Below are 20474 nucleotides of genomic sequence, written 5' to 3'. Positions count from 1 at the left end.
ACATCAAAGAGGAGTTCTATAGGATTGCAGGTAAGAGGATCTACAAATTACAGGACAACTGTTAACACATAGTAGGATACTCATTACTTTGTGTGACAGGTTTCCCCAATGTCATTGGTGCAGTGGACTGCACACACATAAGGATAAAAGCCCCCTCAGGTGCCCATGAGGCCGATTTTGTGAATAGGAAATCCTTTCACAGCATTAATGTTCAGGTGAACATAACTTTTTGATATTGTCCATTGACGAACACTCTGCATTGCCAGTGATGTGCATTGATTGGTGTAATATTCCTCATCTTATGATTTCAGATGGTCTGCATTGCTGACTGTGTGATCAGCAATGTTGTGGCAAAATGGCCTGGCTCAGTCCATGACTCCAGAATCTTTCGGGCCTCTGAAATCTATCAGTGCCTATCACAAGGTAAGCCACACAACCCCTATTTATAACCATCATGGCTGTGTCAAGAATATCACTGTGTTTATGAGGTAGTAATGATGAGATTTTGTGTTGACAGGTGAATTCTCTGGTGTGTTGCTGGGAGACAGGGGGTATGGCTGCCAGCCTTTTCTCCTGACACCTTTCACAGACCCCCAGGAAGCACAGCAGGCCTACAACCATGCCCATGCCAGGACCAGGGCCAGAGTTGAAATGACCTTTGGCCTCCTGAAGGCACGCTTTCACTGCCTTCACAAATTAAGGGTCAGCCCTGTTAGGGCATGTGATATTACTGTGGCTTGTGCTGTCCTCCACAATGTGGCCTGCCTGAGGAAGGAGAGGGCCCCAGAGTGCCACCAGCCATGGACTGGGACAATCCGGCAATCTTCCCTGATGACGACAGTGGTCGGCTGCTGAGGGACCAATATGTGTTGAATTATTTTAGTTAGTATGTGTGCTTTCAATTTTGGTTAAATATGTCCTGCGGTGGCAGAGGAATTTGGGTTTTGGGTTCGTTTTTTGACGAATTTGGCCTCTTATGATGTTTGTGCGGTATACTGTGTGTAATACAAGGCTGCAGGAGGCTACTGCATCCATTCATTTGTCTGTTCAGTTGATGTGTATGGATTTGTCCTGCATTTATTTTAGTGTGCAGACATGCAGGGTGTGTTATATACAGACCTTTGAATGTGTATGTATCATTTTGTATAATATGCTTGGATTCTGTGCTTTCCATCTTGTAGAGTCACTGTGACTTCAGTTTCGAAAGGAGCTGATGGTTTACCTGCTTTGTTTTGTCCTTATTCAATAAAGGAACATAATGTTACACATTGTGTTTTTATATTCATATGGAATGTGTATTTGTTTATATGACAGAGTACTAGGGCCACACTGAAGATAAAGTCATAAATTTATGAGGCTGGTTCTTTCTGCAGAAAAGCTACATATTGTTTTGATACTTATGACAATGTGATACTTAATATTCTGGCACATCAGCATGTCTTTGTTTATGAAACCATACTGAAGTACAATTTCACGAAATGCCCCACATCTGTCATTTTAACAACTGTCCTCCTTTAAAACAACTGGTTACAATATTATGACTTGTGTTTTTTTCCCCTCTGTGGCCCTAATATTCTATCATTTTATATATAGCCTTATAGTCTATGGGAAACTGTAAATTATCTAATGATAGCAACATCATCTAAACATCATTTTTTTATCCAAAATCATTGAAATTAATGATCACAAACGTTTAAATAATAACAGTGGGTCTAGTTATATGTGATAACAATGTATAGTGAGCAGTGAAATAACTATTGGTTTCCATTTGTGGTGACTGCTGACTGACATTAGGGATGAGATTAAATAGATCCTGGAATTTAGCCTGGTCTGGAGCAGGCTAGCTCCACAGAATAAATCTCCATGGTAATTTATACCATAACATATCCTCCTACCCCCTATCCATCTTTAGTGCAACCGGATTACGGATCAATTGAGCCAGGATCACCAAGATATCCTGGCTTAATCCCTTATCCTAGTTTTGTGCAACAGGCCCCTGGCTTAATGAATCCGTGTCTGCTCATCCTGGCTTGGTCTTTGTGCAACCAATTAAGCCTGGACGCACATGTTTTGGCTTCATTGAGCTCAGCTGAGTCATTTATCCCGGATGTCTTAATTCTACTTTTGTGCAACAGGCCCCTGGTTTTCAACCATCTTTTCATTTGTGTTTAAGGAAATACAGGAGTGCGATTATGAAAACCACATGATCATTTTACCGAATGGCATTGGTTCAAATGAGGAACTTAAAACTCGTGACTCTCTCTACTGCAGTGCCATTGATGTGGATCAGGACATGTTCCCTCCTCTTTTTCCTAAAGTCAACAATCAACTCCTTTGTTTTGCTGACTTTGAGGGATAGGTTGTTGTCATGACACCATAGTACCAGTTCACTTACCTCCTTCCTATAGGCTGACGCTTGGTTGTTGGTTATCAGGCCTACAACCGTGGTGTTGTCAACAAACTTGATGATGGAGTTGGTGTGGTGCAAAGCAATGAATTTGTGGTTGAACAGGGAGTACAGCAGAGGGCTGAGGACACACCCCTGTGTTAAAAGTCAGTGTGGGGGAGGCGCTGTTTCCAATCCTCACAGCTTGTGGTCTGCCCGTCAGGAAGTCAATGATCCAGTTGCAGAGGGTTGTGTCCAGACCCAGGGTTCTGAGCTTGTGTTGGTGTTGTGTTGAGTGCTGAACTTTAGTAAATGAACAGCATTAGTTCAATAAAAGGTCAAATAAAAAATTAAATTAAATAAAAACATTCTCACACAGGTGTTCCTCTTGTCCAGTTGTGTTTTGGCTGTGTTAATAACGATGAAAATGGCATATTCTGTGGATCTGTTGGCAAATTGGACTGTTTCCAGTGTTCCTGGCATGCTGGCCTTGATGTGGGCCATGACCAGCCTCTCAAAGCACTTCATGATGACCAAAGTGAGTGGGACGGGGAAATAGTCATTTGGGCATGTCACCTTGTTTTTCTTGGGAACTGGAACGATGGTGGTCTCCTTGAAGCTGGTGGGGGACTACAGCCTGGGACAGATTGAAGATGTCTGAGAAGATGCCCGCCAGCTGGTCAGCCCACACTCTGAAGAGGTGGCCAGGGATGCCATCTGGGCCAGAGGCTTTGTGAGTATTCACTCTTTTGAGAGTTTTCGTCACATCAGGCTTGGAAAGCGAATGCACCTGGTCGTAATCTGTGGTCCTTGCCACAAGCCACATGAGTCTGAGTTTTCGAACATCAATTCAAGTTTGAGTCTGTATTGTCTTTTTGCATCCCTAATGGTTTTGTGGAGGTCGTATCTGCTTGCCTTGTACACGTCGGGGTCTGTTCTGCTGAATGCAGTATGGGCTCTCAGTATTGTACGAGTATCTCCGTTAATCCAGGCGTTTTGGAAGGGGTGAACAGGAGCTTGCAATGTTTTCCACTTCGGTACACCACACATTTTTGATGCGGAAACAGAAGCCGTCATTTTACCAATTCGGAATATGGAGAAGCCGGCTGCTTGAATAGCAGAGTCCAATGTATTTTCCATAAGCCAAGTCTCTGTAAAAGCAAATACATAGCATTTTCTGATGTCCCTCTGCGATGGAAGCCTTGATCTGAGTTCACAAAGTTTATTTTCCAGCTATCGGACATTAGCCATCAGGATCCCTGGACGACAAGGCAGTGTAGCCTATCTTTTCAGCCTAGCTTGGAATCCCTGTTTCATTCCTCTTCTTCATCATCAACTTTGCCTTAGGTTAATCTCGGCCAGGAGCAACAGGTACACCCACTGTGTGGGGAACAAAGTAGTGAATGTAGTATTTCAGATCTGGGAGGCTGCGAGATAAGTGAGTAGTTTACGATTCATGATCCAGAAGTGTTTGTTGGTCGTAGGAAACTATTGCACAAACATTCTGTGCAAACAAAGTAATAATTAATACAAACATAGCCGTAAAAAAGCGAAATCGGACAGGAACCGTCAAGACAAGCGTCCTCCTCAGTGCCCCCATCTTTTAGCTTGTGAACCATATGTCAGATTTATTCCAGACTTTGTATTTAGACTCATTACAGCAGTTTACAATGTCCACACTCTGTAGATATCGAATTAGCATAATAGCAAAATCCCCATAAAAATCTGTCTGTTTAAGATAGAGATATGTGTTATTGCAAGGACTGGGTCTCAATCCACTGCATCGACTGCTTCAGCCTTCGACCATCAGACATGGCGGAAATCGGTCATCTCACGGAAATGTTTCTAGTGTTGTAACGGTTTGGCCCACAAACTACTATGACCCCTATATGCAACGATGAAGTCCTCCCGAACACGATGTTATTCTTCGCTCTACGACCCACAGAAGCGCCACGGGACTCGTGTGAATTCGGTACCGCCGATCTGGCAAATTCTGTCTGTACCGTATGATCAGTTTGGGCTACACACTAATATGACCAATCTATGGAAAGGTGAAAGTTTTATTTTATGGTTGGTTATGACATCTACATACTGTAAGTTTCAAACCAACAAAACCCACCACACAAGGCAAAACATTCCATTACACCATATCATACTTGTCAATAGTATGATTATGTTATATAACATGTTCTTACCGTATTAAATTATCATTGTAAACCAACCCCAATGCTCTGGTGCTGATGCCTGGGATGAATGCAGGAGCAGATTTCAGGAGAAGGACACCCTCTTTTTGACTGATGACTGACAAGGACATGTAGTGACAGGCCTATTTGGCTTGTATGATTATGTTGGTCATAATGCTTCTTGACAGTGTGATAAAGTGCATTTTCTTAGTCCAATTAAAGGTATACAGAATGGTCATAATGCTTCATGACAGTGTTAAACTGTAGTTTCTACAAGTCATTTCAAATATTATAGAAGAAAAAAAATTACTGCAAAATATTCATTACAACAACAACAAAATTGCAAACGAAAGGAAACTTCTTGGAAGGGAAAAATACATTTGAATAAATGTGGGTTTTGACACTCTTATGTAGGTGGGGCGGCAGCGTAGCCTAGTGGTTAGAGCGGTGAGCTGATCCCCGAGCTGACAAGGTACAAATCTGTCGTTCTGCCCTGAACAACTGTTCCTAGGCCGTCAATGAAAATAAGAATGTGTTCTTAACTGACTTGCCTAGTCTAAAGGTCAAATAAAAATAAAATAAATAACCAGCCATGAAATAACGCAATATATACCAAAACAGAGGTAAATATATGGGTCATGACAGTGTTAAGACCATATTATCACAGGTTATGACATGTTATGTCAGCTGTTATGACATACAGTGTTATGACATGGTTATGACCTGTCATAATGTGTTATAACAGGGTGGGTGTCAAGTAAAGTGTTTACAAAGTTTATAAAGACTCTATACCATTGGTTTTTTACCTTCCAAAGTAAATTCATGTCCGTTGATATATCCATGATGGAAAATATATAGATGTTTACAGTATTCAGCATTTCTCAAACTATATATGTAAACTAGACAATACAATTTTGGATCAGTAGTTAGCAGTTTTTTAGCAGTTTAATTAAGTCATAGTTAAATGTATTGTTAACAAAATACAAGAAAAACATATAAAAATAAATGTGAATATAATATTATGAAAAGCAGATACTTATAGTGATATCTATATTATTATAATTTGTTTGAGTGATTTGTTGCAGGGAACAAGTGACTTTGTGCATTTCTTTACTGTACTCAGTCAATTGATTTATGTGCTAAAAATAAACCACATACTAGTGAAAATTGCACAAATGTGACTGAATTATTTTTATCAGAGGGTAGCACCAAGAAGCAAAAAACACATAGGCATGCTGTTGTATTTATCAGCAGGATGCAATGTCTGTAGATACATCCAACCAATGTCCAATCTATCAGATATATAAATTAAAGTCCAACAAAGTCAAAGATGTACTATAATCAGCCTTTTGTTTATAACCGTTAATGCCGTTTGACATTTTTACTGAAACATTATTGTCTCCTTTCTCAGAGTCCATACCACCTAACGAAGAACAACTAATATTCAGAAAATTGGTTCAGCTTGGGACGGGAGAGAACAAAGATGGCACACAACAAGGGGTCGTCCCTGTCCAACGCCCGTGGTCGTGAAATTTATGTTGGAAGTCAAATCAGGGATTCCATTTCCCTTCTGGATGTTTTGTACTCAAATGCATTAGAAGAAGAGGACATAGACTCAGCAGTAGCGAAAAAGGCAGAGGCAGATTTTTACAGAGGAGCCCCACCTCAATGGCTTAACTTCTGCTGGGCTGAAAGGGCAACGTCAGATGATAAAACTACCCCCTTTATCAAAAGAGATGGGTACACGGAGCTGATAGAAAATATTGAGGAACAGCTTAAGGGCGACCTGACTTCTACCATGAATCTGCTGCATCAGCCAGGCAGCGGAGGAACCACTCTGGCCAAGCAGGTGCTCTGGGATATGAGGAAAACACTCAGATGTGCTGTTCTAACAGGCCCTACCTCAGACATCACCGCTATCGCCAAGCAGGTGATTCACCTTTTCACTGCAGGCAGCCAAGGCCACCAGAACACTGTGCTCTTACTGCTGAATGATGTGTGTATTCAGAAGAATCTGCAGGATGCCATCATGAAAGAGATTACAGACTGAAACATTACAACCCACATGCCTGTGGTCATCATTTTAAACTGTGTGCGTAAGGCAGTTATCAAACAAGAAGACCCTAAAAAATCAAGAAATTTTATTCTCAGGGCGGAACTTTCTGAAGCAGAGAAACAACAGTTTGAGGAGAAACAGATTGAGATCAGTCGAAGCTACAGCAATGAACACAAACAGTTTCATGTCTTTAACATAATGCGAGAAAATTTTAATGAAGATTATGTTAAAGAAACGTGTGTCTTTTTAGATGTCAGGAAAAAAAGAAGGCCTAAAAAATCCCAGCTTCTTGCTTTCTTATCACTGGTGAATGCCTACGTTCCTGGATCCCACTTTCTGCAGTCTCAATGTCAGGCATTCCTGGGGCCTCCAGATCCCATTTATGGAGGCCCTTCCTTTGAGCAGCGAATGGAGCCTTTCACTCATCTGATAGTGACATTCCCTGCACGACAGGGACAAGACAAACATGTCCGCATGGCTCACCCACTGATTGCACAGCAGTGTGTTAAGGTATTGGCTATGGCAGGTGTGACCAGGAGTGATACAGCAAGGAAATTTCTGACTGACTTTTGTGGAGAAGAGGTGCAGCAACATTTGATGCCTGTCATCAAAGACATGCTAACTAAGAGGGAAATCACAGTGGACCATCAGCAGAATACAGGACATGTATGTGTTTTACAAAACAAACCAACAAAAAGGGAAATGGGAGAAGAGAGGAAAGACACGTTTTCCAGGTTGATTCACGATATTGAAGCCAATGAATCCAAAAGCAATTGTGTATCTGTTTTGCGATTAGCTTCAGAGAAAATCACGCAAAACCCATTTTTTCCTCAAGCTCTTGCTCGTTTCTTTTACCTTAGGATGGGGGAATATGGTGTAGCAGAGCAGTGGGCAAAAATAGCAAAAGACAGAGATCCTAAGAATTCTTTTGTTGCTGACACTCTGGGGCAAGTATACAAGAACCATTTAAATAGCAGGGTCCATGTTCCTTCCATCTCTGCACAAGACATATTGCAACTGGCAGTAAAGACCTTTGAGGCTTTCAAAGATGTGGAAAGGGCTGCTGAAAATGAGCAAGGAGCAGACATGCAAGATGATGGTATGACAAAAGTCTCTCACATCTTTAACAACAGAGGACTATTTGGATATCTACAGGTTGCCAACATCGTTTTTGACTCACTTGTCTCTCTTGACAATAACTGGCAAAAGGTCCTTACCATGGAAATATCTGCTGACTCCTTTTTCTTATCAATCAGACAGAAAAAGCTCTTCAAGTACAAGCCACTCATCATCAGCCTCAGGGATGAGGTGGAGAGGAAATGTGAGTTTTTTTTTATGGTTACCTGACGTACTCCAAGCCCAGCATGAAAAGAAATTAAACACATTACTTTCAGACTGCTGTCAAGAACTGCTACTGCAAATACGTGGGGACATGTACACCTATACACTCAGAGTCTGCAATAGGTGTACCCCTCCAGAAGCTCAAAGAAGAAAAGGCCATTGCCTTCCCTGGACTGCTTTGCTGTCTTGATAAGGGTTATGATGAATCTAACTTGAGCCAAATAACAAAATTGTGGGAGGAAATACAAGAATGTGAAAAAAAGAAAGATGGTGGTGGTGAGAATCAAGCTTCCCAAAACTTCATCCTTGCCAACATCATCTTAAGCAAAGTGGAAGCAGCATCTCCAATGCTTACCCCGTTGTCAATCCTAAGAAGCACTCTGGAGAGACATCTATTGGCCAATTACGGTAACCAAACCCCAGAGTTTTACCTCTTAGTCCTTTTGCTGTTTTGGCCCGAGGAGCATAAGAAAATAGGATTCAATATTGACCTCAATAAACGTATTATTGAGATGCAAGACTCCTACAACAACACATACAAGAAACATCTTCGCTCAAGGTACCTTCGCCCCCTTATTTTCCTGGGAAAGGGTGAGGGTTTGAGCAGATTGGTTCATAGATCAAAAATAGACAACCTATTCGTAGAGGAGAATCAAATGGCAAGGCAAGAGGCAAGGACAGACACTATAGATCAAAAGTGGAGCAGTGGTGAGGTGTGGAGAGAACCCAGTGTCCAGGACCTTCTTCTTCCAGTCAATGGAGTGGTTAGACAGCACAGGGTGTTTGCGTGTGTTGATGGCAAGGAGATTGAAGTCTGTGCCGACCAACAAAGCAAAGTTTGGAAGTCTGGAGACGTCTGCTTCTACCTTGGCTTCACCATTAGAGGTCCTGTGGCCTATGGCATACATTACCCATCCCATCACAGACATTTCTCCCATTCAGATAGGATGACAGGGGAGGTACCTCGTAAAATGTTGGAAGTACCTGACATCAAATCGATCAAAGACGGTAAGACAGTTACTGTATAGTCATATATTTCTCATTTTCATCTCTATTGTCTCTCACTAAAGTTAATTTACTTTTTGACACGAGTGACACAAGAGACTTCCAAACCCACTGACGATTAGTAAAGCTCAAACCAAGTTTAATCACCAAAAGGATAAGACATCTTCACACAGTCACTGGTATTTAACCCTTCCTCCTATGCTCCTACCCTTACACCTCTGAACAGCCAATACACCCCTGTTGCTAGACAGAATTTTAGTGATATCTGTTCTTCCTCACTTCATCTGACCTAACCTGACCTCTGCTCAAATTCCTCACTTCTCCCCAAGTCACAACTGTCATGTTGACATGTACCAGACTGTGGCCATTCTTCTTCCCATAGGATCCCTCATGTCTAACAATAACATATTCTGACTGAATGTAAACATTCTACATTCCCCTCTCTCCCTCAGTGAAATGAATACAGATACTTCATATTTTCAAGTTTAGAACTCAGAACCCATCACCACCAATTTACACGGGAGAAACAGTAACGCTGGGAGTATTTAATCATGGAGATTATTGTTAGCACTAAATATAATTCTTATGATATTTGTCATATCATTGATTTTACATTGCTTTGAGTACCAGGAAATTAAGACTGTACAGTCGTTGCCAAAAGATTTGAGAATGACGCAAATATTAATTTACACAAAGTTTGCTGCTTCAGTGTCTTTAGATAGTTTTGTCAGATGTTACTATGGAATACTGAAGTGTAATTACAAGCATTTCATAAGTGTCAAAGGCTTTTATTGACAATTACATGAAGTTGATGCAAAGAGTCAATATTTGCAGTGTTGACTCTTCTTTTTCAAGACCTCTGCAATCCACCCAAGCATGCTGTCAATTAACTTCTGGGCCACATCCTGACTGATGGCAGCCCATTCTTGCATAATCAATGCTTGGAGTTTGTCAGAAGTTGTGGGTTTTTTGTTTGTCCACCCGCCTCTTGAGGATTGACCACAAGTTCTCAATGAGATTAAGGTCTGGGGAGTTTCCTGGCCATGGACCCAAAATATCGATGTTTTGTTCCCCGAGCCACTTAGTTATCACTTTTGCCTTATGGCAAGGTGCTCCATCATGTTGGGAAAGGCATTGTTCATCACCAAACTGTTCCTGGATGGTTAGGAGAAGTTTCTCTAGGAGGATGTGTTGGTACCGTTCTTTATTCATGGCTGTGTTCTTAGGCAAAATTGTGAGTGAGCCCACTCCCTTGGCTGAGAAGCATCCCCACACATGAATGGTCTCAGGATGCTTTAATGTTGGCATGACACAGGACTGATGGTAGCGTTCACCTTGCCTTCTCCCGGATGCCCCAAACAATCAGAAAGGGGATTCATCAGAGAAAATGACTTTAACCCAGTCCTCAGCAGTCCAATCCCTGTACCTTTTGCAGAATGATGTTTTTCCTGGAGAGAAGTGGCTTCTTTGCTGCCCTTCTTGACACCAGGCCATCCTCCAAAAGTCTTTGCCTCACTGTGTCTGCAGATATACTCACACCTGTCTGCTGCCATTCCTGAGCAAGCTCTGTACTGGTGATGCCCCGATCCCGCAGCTGAATCAACTTTAGGAGACGGTCCTGGCGTTTGCTGGACTTTCTTGTGCGCCCTGAAGTCTTCTTCACAACAATTGAACCGCTCTCCCTTGAAGTTCTTGATGATCCGATAAATGGTTGATTTAGGTGCAAATTTACTGGCAGCAATATCCTTGCCTGTGAAGCACTTTTTGTGCAAAGCACTGATGACGGCACGTGTTTCCTTGCAGGTAACCATGGCTGACAGAGGAAGAACAATGATTCCAAGCACCACCCTCCTTTTGAAGCTTCCAGTCTGTTATTCGAACTCAATCAGCATGACAGAGTGATTTCCAGCCTTGTCCTCATCAACACTCCCACCTGTGTTAACGAGAGAATCACTTACGTGATGTCAGCTGGTCCTTTTGTGGCAGGGCTGAAATGCAGTGGAAATGTTTTTGGGGGGATTCAGTTCATTTGCATGGCAAAGAGGAACTTTGCAATTAATTGCAATTCATCTCATCACTCTTCATAACATTCTGGAGTATATGTAAATTGCCATCATACAAACTGAGGCAGCAGACTTTGTGAAAATGTATATTTGTGTCATTCTCAAAACTTTTGGCCACGACTGTATTAACACAGTGGTTAGTACTTTGTGTACTTGATTTTCTGAATGATATGTCTGTCCCCAGAGCCCGTGAGAAGCTTCGCAACATGTGCCAATGTCATGGTGAGTACAATAGTAGTAGATAAGTGTTTGACAAATCCAAATTCTTTACCACCACCTATGTTGACTGTGCTCGGAATTCATGAATGTAAATTGTTTTCAGGAAAAATAAGAAAATATGGTGGGAAAATCCAAAACATTTTGCTCCATTTTCAGATGCAATTACCCAATTGACAGCAGGATTATAAAATAGTTATTTGTGGAGGGGTAGGGTTCTACCAACAATCCTTGTCATCTGAAGAACCCTTTTTGGGAGACAATGGATATTTGTAAGGCAAAGGGTTCTACGTAAAACCATTAACATGCAAAGAACCATTTTTGGAAGAAAAGTATATTTAGATTTTTTTTAAGGCAAGAAGGTTTCTTTGGAAGGCAAGAAACCTTCTACACAGAACCCCTTCTTCTGAATCTGAATGAGTTTATTTATTGTACATTTTATTTTACATAGTGCCTGGACATTTGTGTTTAAACTTTAACTTCAGGAGTTTAAAAAGATAGGTGTGAGTAAACCTATATGGGAATATTTGTGCATATATCTGGTATTCCCTTTATCATTTGACATGTAACTGACATAGTGGTGTAAAATAACCCCAGTGTTGATATTAATAACCAGTTGAGTGGTTGTCATTTTTCCTCTATGTAGAGTATAACATTAAAAACCACACCCATCAATATCATACACTGCTCAAAAAATAAAGGGAACACTTAAACAACACAATGTAACTCCAAGTCAATCACACTTCTGTGAAATCAAACTGTCCACTTAGGAAGCAACACTGATTGACAATAAATGTCACATGCTGTTGTGCAAATGGAATCGACAACAGGTGGAAATTATAGGCAACTACTCAGTTTCTATGCTTCCTGGCTGATGTTTTGGTCACTTTTGAATGCTGGCGGTGCTTTCACTCTTGTGGTAGCATGAGACGGAGTCTACAACCCACACAAGTGGCTCAGGTAGTGCAGCTCATCCAGGATGGCACATCAATGCGAGCTGTGGCAAGAAGGTTTGCTGTGTCTGTCAGCGTAGTGTCCAGAGCATGGAGGCGCTACCAGGAGACAGGCCAGTACATCAGGAGATGTGGAGGAGGCCGAAGGAGGGCAACAACCCAGCAGCAGGACCGCTACCTCCGCCTTTGTGCAAGGAGGAGCACTGCCAGAGCCCTGCAAAATGACCTCCAGCAGGCCACAAATGTGCATGTATCTGCTCAAACTGTCAGAAACAGACTCCATGAGGGTGGTATGAGGGCCCGACGTACACAGGTGGGGGTTGTGCTTACCAGAGAACACCAAGATTGGCAAATTCGCCACTGGCGCCCTGTGCTCTTCACAGATGAAAGCAGGTTCACACTGAGCACATGTGACAGACGTAACAGTCTAGAGACGCCGTGGAGAACGTTCTGCTGCCTGCAACATCCTCCAGCATGACCGGTTTGGCGGTGGATCAGTCATGGTGTGGGGTGGCATTTCTTTGGGGGGCCGCTCAGCCCTCCATGTGCCTGCCAGAGATAGCCTGACTGCCATTAGGTACCGAGATGAGATCCTCAGACCCCTTGTGAGACCATATGCTGGTGTGGTTGGCCCTAGGTTCCTCCTAATGCAAGGCAATGCTAGACCTCATGTGGCTGGAGTGTGTCAGCAGTTCCTGCAAGAGGAAGGCATTGATGCTATGGACTGGTCTGCCCGTTCCCAGACCTGAATCCAATTGAGCACATCTGGGACATCATGTCTCGCTCCATCCACCAACGTCACGTTGCACCACAGACTGTCCAGGAGTTGGCGGATGCTTTAGTCCAGGTCTGGGAGGAGATCCTCAGGAGACCATCCACCACCTCGTCAGGAGCATGCCCAGGCGTTGTAGGGAGGTTATACAGGCACATGGAGGCCACACACACTACTGAGCCTCATTTTGACTTGTTTAAAGGACATTACATCAACGTTGGATCAGCCTGTAGTGTGGTTTTCCACTTTAATTTTGAGTGTGACTCCAAATCCAGGCCTCCATGGGTTGATAAATTTGATTTCCATTGATAATTTTTGTGTGATTTTGTTGTCAGCACATTCAACAATGTAAAGAAAAAAGTATTTAATAAGAATATTTCATTCATTCAAATCTAGGATGTGTTATTTTAGTGTTCCCTTTATTTTTTGAGCAGTGTTTTTCCCAGCATATTCTATTGCCGGTTGATTTTAAGAATTGTTTGTTTCAAAACCTGTGTTATTGCATGTACATTGACTGGTTGATTAATCTTGTGCTACAAAAAGATAAATAACATACATTTTCCTAAACTAATACAGTCTGTTAGTCCTTGGACTTATTGCACCCGTTACTGGGATGGTTGTTCAAGTTTAGATTTAGTCTCATTTATCAATATTCCCTATCCTGACAGTTATTCTGAATGCAGGTTGTGGGTGATACAAATTAGAATTGTTGGATATCCTCACTCTGGCTGGATTCCAATTAGAATTACACATCACTTTGCAAGTGAGCATAATGTGACTTGCAGGCCTGCTGTGGCCTGTAAACCAGGAGTTTCCTACCACCACTGTGTTATTGTATAACTAGGCATTCAAAGAAAGGCCTTATGATATATGTAATGTATTGTCATAAAAAGTTTCATTGGTTAAGGTTGGTGGAACCATTCATAGAGGGTTCTAAGGAAGAACCCTCCAAAAATAAAAGGGTTCTAAGTAGATCCATTCATAGAGGGTTCTAGGTAGAACCATTTACAGGGGGTTCTATGACAAACCCTACATAGAGGGTTCTAGGTAGAAACCTCTGCAAAGGGTTCTACCTAGCACAAAAAAGGGTTCCCCTATGGGGACCAACCAAAGAACCCTATATTGTTTAATTTAGCTACTTTTTTTCTAAGAGTGTATTGTTCAAATCAGAAACCATTCTTCATTCAAGTAAAAAGAAATGTATAGAATAAGGTTTACAAAAGTGAAGGAAAAGAAACCCTTCAAAGTACATATTTTACACTGCAATGTTTTAAAAATGATGTCGTAAATACAGTTTGATCATCTGTGATAATCAGAGATCAATGTTCTCTTATTCAGGAGTCTACCAACTGGGTTCAGGTTGAACCTGTGGTCATCACTGAAGAAGCCCCAATGTTCAGGTACACTCCTGGAATGTATTAGTCCCTCACCATATACAGAATGATACAAAGCTTTCAGTTTTGCTATCCAACAATTCTGTTTTAAGATAACAGTAACTAGATGGAATAAACCTCCTATCCATTATTTAAAGAAAGTCTGACTTTATAGCATTTGTTGAACTACTTGTAAAAACGTAGGAAATACAAGTATGTGAGGATCTACAGAAAGTTTAACAAAGTAAAGTAACTATTATTATGTTTGTCAACTACTGATAAACAATTAAATACATGACTTACTTAATAAATCCATTCTGTCTTCTTTCATGCCGTACCTAGCATGTCTCCCCCGGGGCGCTACGAGTGCAAAGTATCAGGGCTCCGATGGGTGTGTAAAGACCATGTCAGTCTGCAGTATCAATTCAGCTCCTGGGAACCTCACAGTGCAATGATGAAAAGCTTGGGGTACAAGCAAGGAGGCCCCCTATTGGACGTCACAATCCTTGCAGGAGAACTGGAAGAAGTGCATCTGCCACATTTTGCCTGTTTCGGTATGGGCGTAGATTTTAAAAAACTAAAATATAACTGATACAAACTACTTTTAAAAAGCCTTGTTGTTGATGTCAACCTGATGTTTATGTGCCTGTTTTTATCTCTGCAGGTGATGATTCCTCCTTCAAAGAGAAAGTGAGAGTTCTACATGTAGAAGACTGTGGTGTGTCCGTAAAACAAGTGGATGAAGTCACCTGCTTCCACGTCAAGATCCTCCATCCAACTTTCTCTCCAAAAGGAGTTCTCGTGAGATCTGGCTTTCCGCTGAAAGAACACTGTGACTTGCTGCTCTACCAGGCCAAGGCCCATCTTGGACAGACTCCTGAAGGAGTCATCACTGACAATGGCTACAGTGACGTGAGATCTGAAAGAACCAAACAGAAGAAGATGAGGGAGCTCTTTGATGGGCCCCCTGAAAGGATGTGGCCCCAAAGGCAAAGATATTTTCTTAGAGATCCTGAAAGAGCAGGAGCCATTTCTAATCAGAGAATTGATGGGTGAATGAGAAGCTGAATACATTTGAAGTTTAATTTTTAGGGAAAGGACACGGATGACAAGACTCCTAGACAGGGGTTATCGCTGACGAGGGCTATGATAGCACCAAAGACACCCTTCTATGTCATCCTGGGAGGAGCTTGTATCATCCCTGATCGATGAAGTATTCATTGACAAACCACCTATAATCATTGATAGGTGAATGAAGAAGGAGTGGTGAAATGTTTCTTAAAAAAAGGGCAGAAATCTGATGGCAATTTCACTTTGTTTCTTTGTGTGTTAATGACTTTGTGAAAATAATCACAAATGTTTAAAAGAAAACACTTTTAACACAGGGTTGGAGTTTGATTAGAATTGTATTTATTTATTTAGAGACAAGAAAATATATAAAGGAAAGATTTTAAAGAAAAATGTAATGACTTAATTTAGGCAACTATGTGAATGACAAGTCAGTGATGGTAAGGAATACCAGTGATCAGCATGTCAATCAAAATACAAATATATAACATTGTAAAGCTTTATTCAACAGCTTATAACAGCTGTTTCTATCATCCGTACTGGGCAGGCGTGTCCTCCCAAGCATCAATATGACAAACTCTTACGAGTGGCTTTGTTTGTGTCTTGTAAAGTATTGCATTAAAGCAAACCCTCTGCTACACCTGCTGCATACAAACTTCATTTATTTCTGATGCGTTTTCTGATGCCCTTTAATGTTACCTAGCTGGGCGAAATAGTTCCTGCATATGTCACAATGGTATGGCTTCTCCACTGTGTGGATTCTCGGATGGACTTCCAGCTCCACTTCAAATTTAAAAAAGGACTTCCAACACTCGTCACAGTAGTGAAGCTTCACCCGTGTCTCTTCTCATGGGTTCTGAGTGACAATTTGTCCACGGATCTGCAATCACACGTTCAACACGCAAACGATTTCTCTTCCGTGTGTGTCGGAACATGTCTTCCCAAACTCAAGTCTTGACTGAACTGTTAACTGCGGTCAGGGAAACTGCAAGCGTACGGCTTCTCCTTGATGTGTGTTTGCTGATGTGTTTTCATGTTACTTAGCTGGGTGAAATCTTTCCCGCATATGTCACAATGGTATGGCTTCTCCCCTGTGTGGATTCTCTGATGGATATTAAGCTCATATGGTAATAAAAAGGACTTCCCACACTCATCACAGTAGTAAGGTTTCACCCCAGTGTGTCTCTTCTCGTGGGTTCTGAGCGACGATTTGTCCGCGGCTCTGTAATCACATGTGGAACAAAATGGTTTCTCTCCTGTATGAGTACGAACATGTATTTGCAAACTCAATGCATGACTGAACTGTTTACCACAGTCGGGTAAACTGCAAGTGTATGGTTTCTCCTTGCGTGAGTTCGCTGAGGTGCGTCTTCAGGGTGGCCAGAAATCGGAACCTCAGCCACGCATTGCGAGCATTCCTGCACGGTTTGTTGCCCGTGGATCTGTTTGTGTCTGGACCAGGTGGTGTAGTTGGAGAACTTGCTGCCACATACATTGCAGGAGAAGGGTTTGGCGACTGTGTGAACCTGGTGATCTTTCAGATGTGATTGAAGTCGGAAGCTTTTCCCTTTTCCCGGAGCAGCAGTATGGTTTCAGTCCGGAATGAAGGAGCTTGTGAACATTTAACTTTGTAAGACTCATGTGAAGCCTCGGTCGCACATGGTGCATCGGTGAGGTTTCCCTGCACCATCAGTGCTATGGAAGGCCATCATGTGTTTTTTTAAGTTGCCGGTCTGACTGAAGGCCTGGCCACTTTGAGAACAAGGGTACGGCTTTTCACCTGTGTGCGTTCGCTGGTGGATCTGGCAGGATTTTGGTCGATAAATGTTTGCCCACATACAGGACATGAAAATGGCTTCAGTCCTGTGTGTCTGCGCATGTGGGTGTTTAAATGAGATGACTGCGAACCGCTTTCCCACAGAATTTACAACCGTGGGCCTCTCTCCGTGTGCGTCAAGATGTGTAGTTTTAAGTAAGTGGATTTGGTGAACGTTTTCCGCCAGGTGTCACATTTGTGTCTCCCTCGCATTCTAGCTTGCTGTTGTATTTTCAAAATGTCTGTCTTGCTTAGTCTTTTCCACACTGACATAACACCGGGCATATTCGATAGATGGATCCTTGTCATATCTACCTGTACAATTCCTTTGACTTTGGTCACATGATGCACCTGGGAGCCATTCTGACCCGCTTGTCCAGTTCAACAATCACAAGGTTGCTTTTTATGTAACAACTGATTCACTTGAAGTCAGTCTGTTGTTGGTCAGTTCTGCACAATGTTCTCTGAAGGTTTTATATCACACATTCACGATTGGACTTATAGTGCTGCAGTTCCCATACTGGGGGTCAGGACCCCATGTGCTTCTGTGTCTTAGGCTTGTGTCCCCCTCTACTTGGTCCCTGTCTCTGAAGTGACAGACACTGCTGAGACGACTCGACGTCCGACAGCAATTCAGAATTATGTGGTTCGCCTTCAAAGATCCAACCCAGCGTCCTCCTCTCTGGCATATTGATGCAATGTCCAGAGAGTCCCAAACACTCCATCTTGGCATTTTGGTTTGTGGAGAACGCCTGCAGAAAACAATCCCATTCCGTTTCACCATCCTCGGTTTTAACCTGTGACCATTTAGGTTTACTGGTTATCTGCCCAGTGTCCACTCAGAGCAACAAGGGGATCTGGTCCAGAGGCCTGGGAGAATCCATCTCAGTGTCAGTGTGGGGTAGTTTGCAGATGTAGATATTCTGCAACAAAATGATCAACATATCAGAACAGAAACGACTGCTTATAGTAGAAAATGGACATTCATTTCTCAGGCAACAGCTCTGTGGACATTCTGCAGTCATATGCCAATTTCAGTGCTCCTCAAAACTTGAGACATCTGTGGCATTGTGTTGTGACAAAACGGAACATTTTACAGTGTCCTTTATTCTCTCCAGCACAAGGTGCATCTGTGTACATCATGCTTTTTAAATCAGCCTCTTGATATGCACCTGTCAGGTGGAGGGATTATCTAGGCAAATAAGAAATACTTACTAATAGGGATGTAAACGAATGTGTGCCCCAAATTTGAGAGAAAAATACAATTTTGCATATAGAACATTTCTGGGGCTTTTATTTCTGATCAAGAAACATGGGACCAACACTTAACATGTTGTGTTTATATTTTTGTTCAGTGTATTTAAGCCTAATTACCACTAAAATTAATTCCATTAAAACGATAGAATGACAAAACATAATAAGTGTGTAGGCTATAGCAGCCTAGTTGTAGATATCCTAAATCGTGTTTTCCCCCTGTATTCTTTTTCTATGGCTGTGGCACGAATGATTTACATAAGGCGTGTGTGCAGAGACCGGTTGAACGAAGTGAACCTCACCGATGCACCACGTGCAACCGAGGGGTGATGAGTCTTACAGAGTTAAACGTACACAAAGCTCCTTCATTCCGGACTGAAACCACACTGCTGCTCCGAGTGCGGGAAAAGCTTCACATCTGAAAGATTACCAACGGGACCACTTTGAGTGGGCCGAAAACAGTATTGCACTCACCCTACTGTCCGAGTGGTTAGCTTACAGAAACGTACCACTTCTATTGCATATGCAGACAAACAGATCCACCATGAACCTTTATCATCAAATACATCATCACACCAACGATATGTACTATTCAAATGTACTGCGTGTCTGTCATGATGATTAAACTCCCACGGACCCCCTCCCCCCTTTTTTGTATTAATATCAAAATCAATACATAAAGCACATGAGGGAACACAAGCATACATAGATTACAAACAATGGACAATCGAGCTAGGGGTACAATATCACATTACAATTACACAAGGACCTTAAGGGACATGCATATACTTACAATTCTAACAGCTTTTTTTGTTAGTAGAGCATTTAACCGTCTTAAAATACAGTTCGATTTTTTTTGTAGGGTACGAAAATTTGGTTTTCTGTTTGTAAATGTACATTTATTATATGAAATTTGGCCAAAAGAATAATGAAATGAATTACGTAAAATTATTGCGCTTATTTCTATTGTATGTACAGAATCCAAACAGTACATCTTCCACAATAGTGTAAAATCTTCATAAATGTGTTCAATTATAAACCTACTGATGTCTTGCCACAGTTTTCTTACATGCATACAATGCCAAAAAGATGCACAACTGTTTCTGGGTGGCTGTCCCTTCAGCACCACGATTCGAAGGGCGCTCAAATTGGTAAAAAGAAAGAAAGAAAGCTCATATAAAGATGTTTGCCTACTAGTAGTTCTACGCATGATTTATTATTACAAATAGAAGATTATCACGTCTCGCAATGGTGTTCGTTTAGTAAAGTGTGAATTAATGTCTTGCAAGATCACATAATGATTCATTAGTATTTTACATAGCAGATCAGAATGTAATAATCATACTGTAGCATAGTATGCCTATAATATGTTACACGAAAAACACCTCAGTCATTTTTTATCAAAGCTGAATAGTCAAATATTTTCAAAATACAACCTGCGTGCGAAGGCTATGCTGATTGTAGAAAAAATATGCCTACAAGAAATGCTAATAGTTTGTTAACAGCACTTGCTTTAATTCGCCCGCAAAACAGTTTTTCAAGAGCACATTCCCATGAAACTGATTGAGATCAAATTATTGCCATTCAGACGCATTTTGGACATTTTACCGGTAAAATGCGAAGAATTATCATTAACGATTGACAGTGATAATGGCCTACCTTGAAATTAGTATGTCCAACTTGGTGTTTGAGGGTAGGCCTATTAAAAATACAACATTTTTTTGAGACAAGATGTGGGCATATAGGCAGACGTTACAATTGAAGGATGCATTTATATTGTAACGATATTCAATCTGTCCTTGCAAACTTGAGAAATGATTGTAATTTAAAACTTTTTTTGCGCTCCTCGCATAAAAATAGCTCAATTAGAAGTCGTAACGCTTCATCTGAATGTCAGGGACAAACCAAAATATCCCCAATCCCATATGCATCGGAGACACGTCTTTCTGGCATTTTATAGCTTGTTTTTAGTGATAAAGTATTGCGGG

At 41.6% G+C, this 20474-nt stretch overlaps 2 protein-coding genes across 2 annotated transcripts; both read left to right on the top strand.

Moving 5' to 3' along the window:
- The first annotated feature begins 6052 nt into the window (after positions 1–6052).
- LOC135568480 (sterile alpha motif domain-containing protein 9-like) lies at positions 6053–8994 on the top strand. Its single transcript, XM_065015266.1, has 3 exons — positions 6053–6565; positions 6968–7135; positions 8104–8994. Exons 1-3 carry the CDS (start codon positions 6053–6055, stop codon positions 8992–8994), a joined length of 1572 nt encoding a protein of 523 aa, XP_064871338.1.
- Positions 8995–14078: 5084 nt separating this feature from the next.
- On the top strand, positions 14079–15454 carry LOC135568481 (NACHT, LRR and PYD domains-containing protein 1 homolog). The gene is made up of 3 exons (XM_065015269.1): positions 14079–14375; positions 14691–14902; positions 15013–15454. Exons 1-3 carry the CDS (start codon positions 14368–14370, stop codon positions 15402–15404), a joined length of 612 nt encoding a protein of 203 aa, XP_064871341.1. The 5' UTR covers positions 14079–14367; the 3' UTR covers positions 15405–15454.
- Positions 15455–20474: the final 5020 nt, after the last annotated feature.

Source organism: Oncorhynchus nerka, unplaced genomic scaffold, assembly GCF_034236695.1.
Source record: "Oncorhynchus nerka isolate Pitt River unplaced genomic scaffold, Oner_Uvic_2.0 unplaced_scaffold_1559, whole genome shotgun sequence".
NCBI lineage: Eukaryota > Metazoa > Chordata > Actinopteri > Salmoniformes > Salmonidae > Oncorhynchus > Oncorhynchus nerka.
The sequence above is the reverse complement of the archived record's forward strand: the minus strand, read 5'-3'. Positions and strand labels throughout refer to the sequence as shown.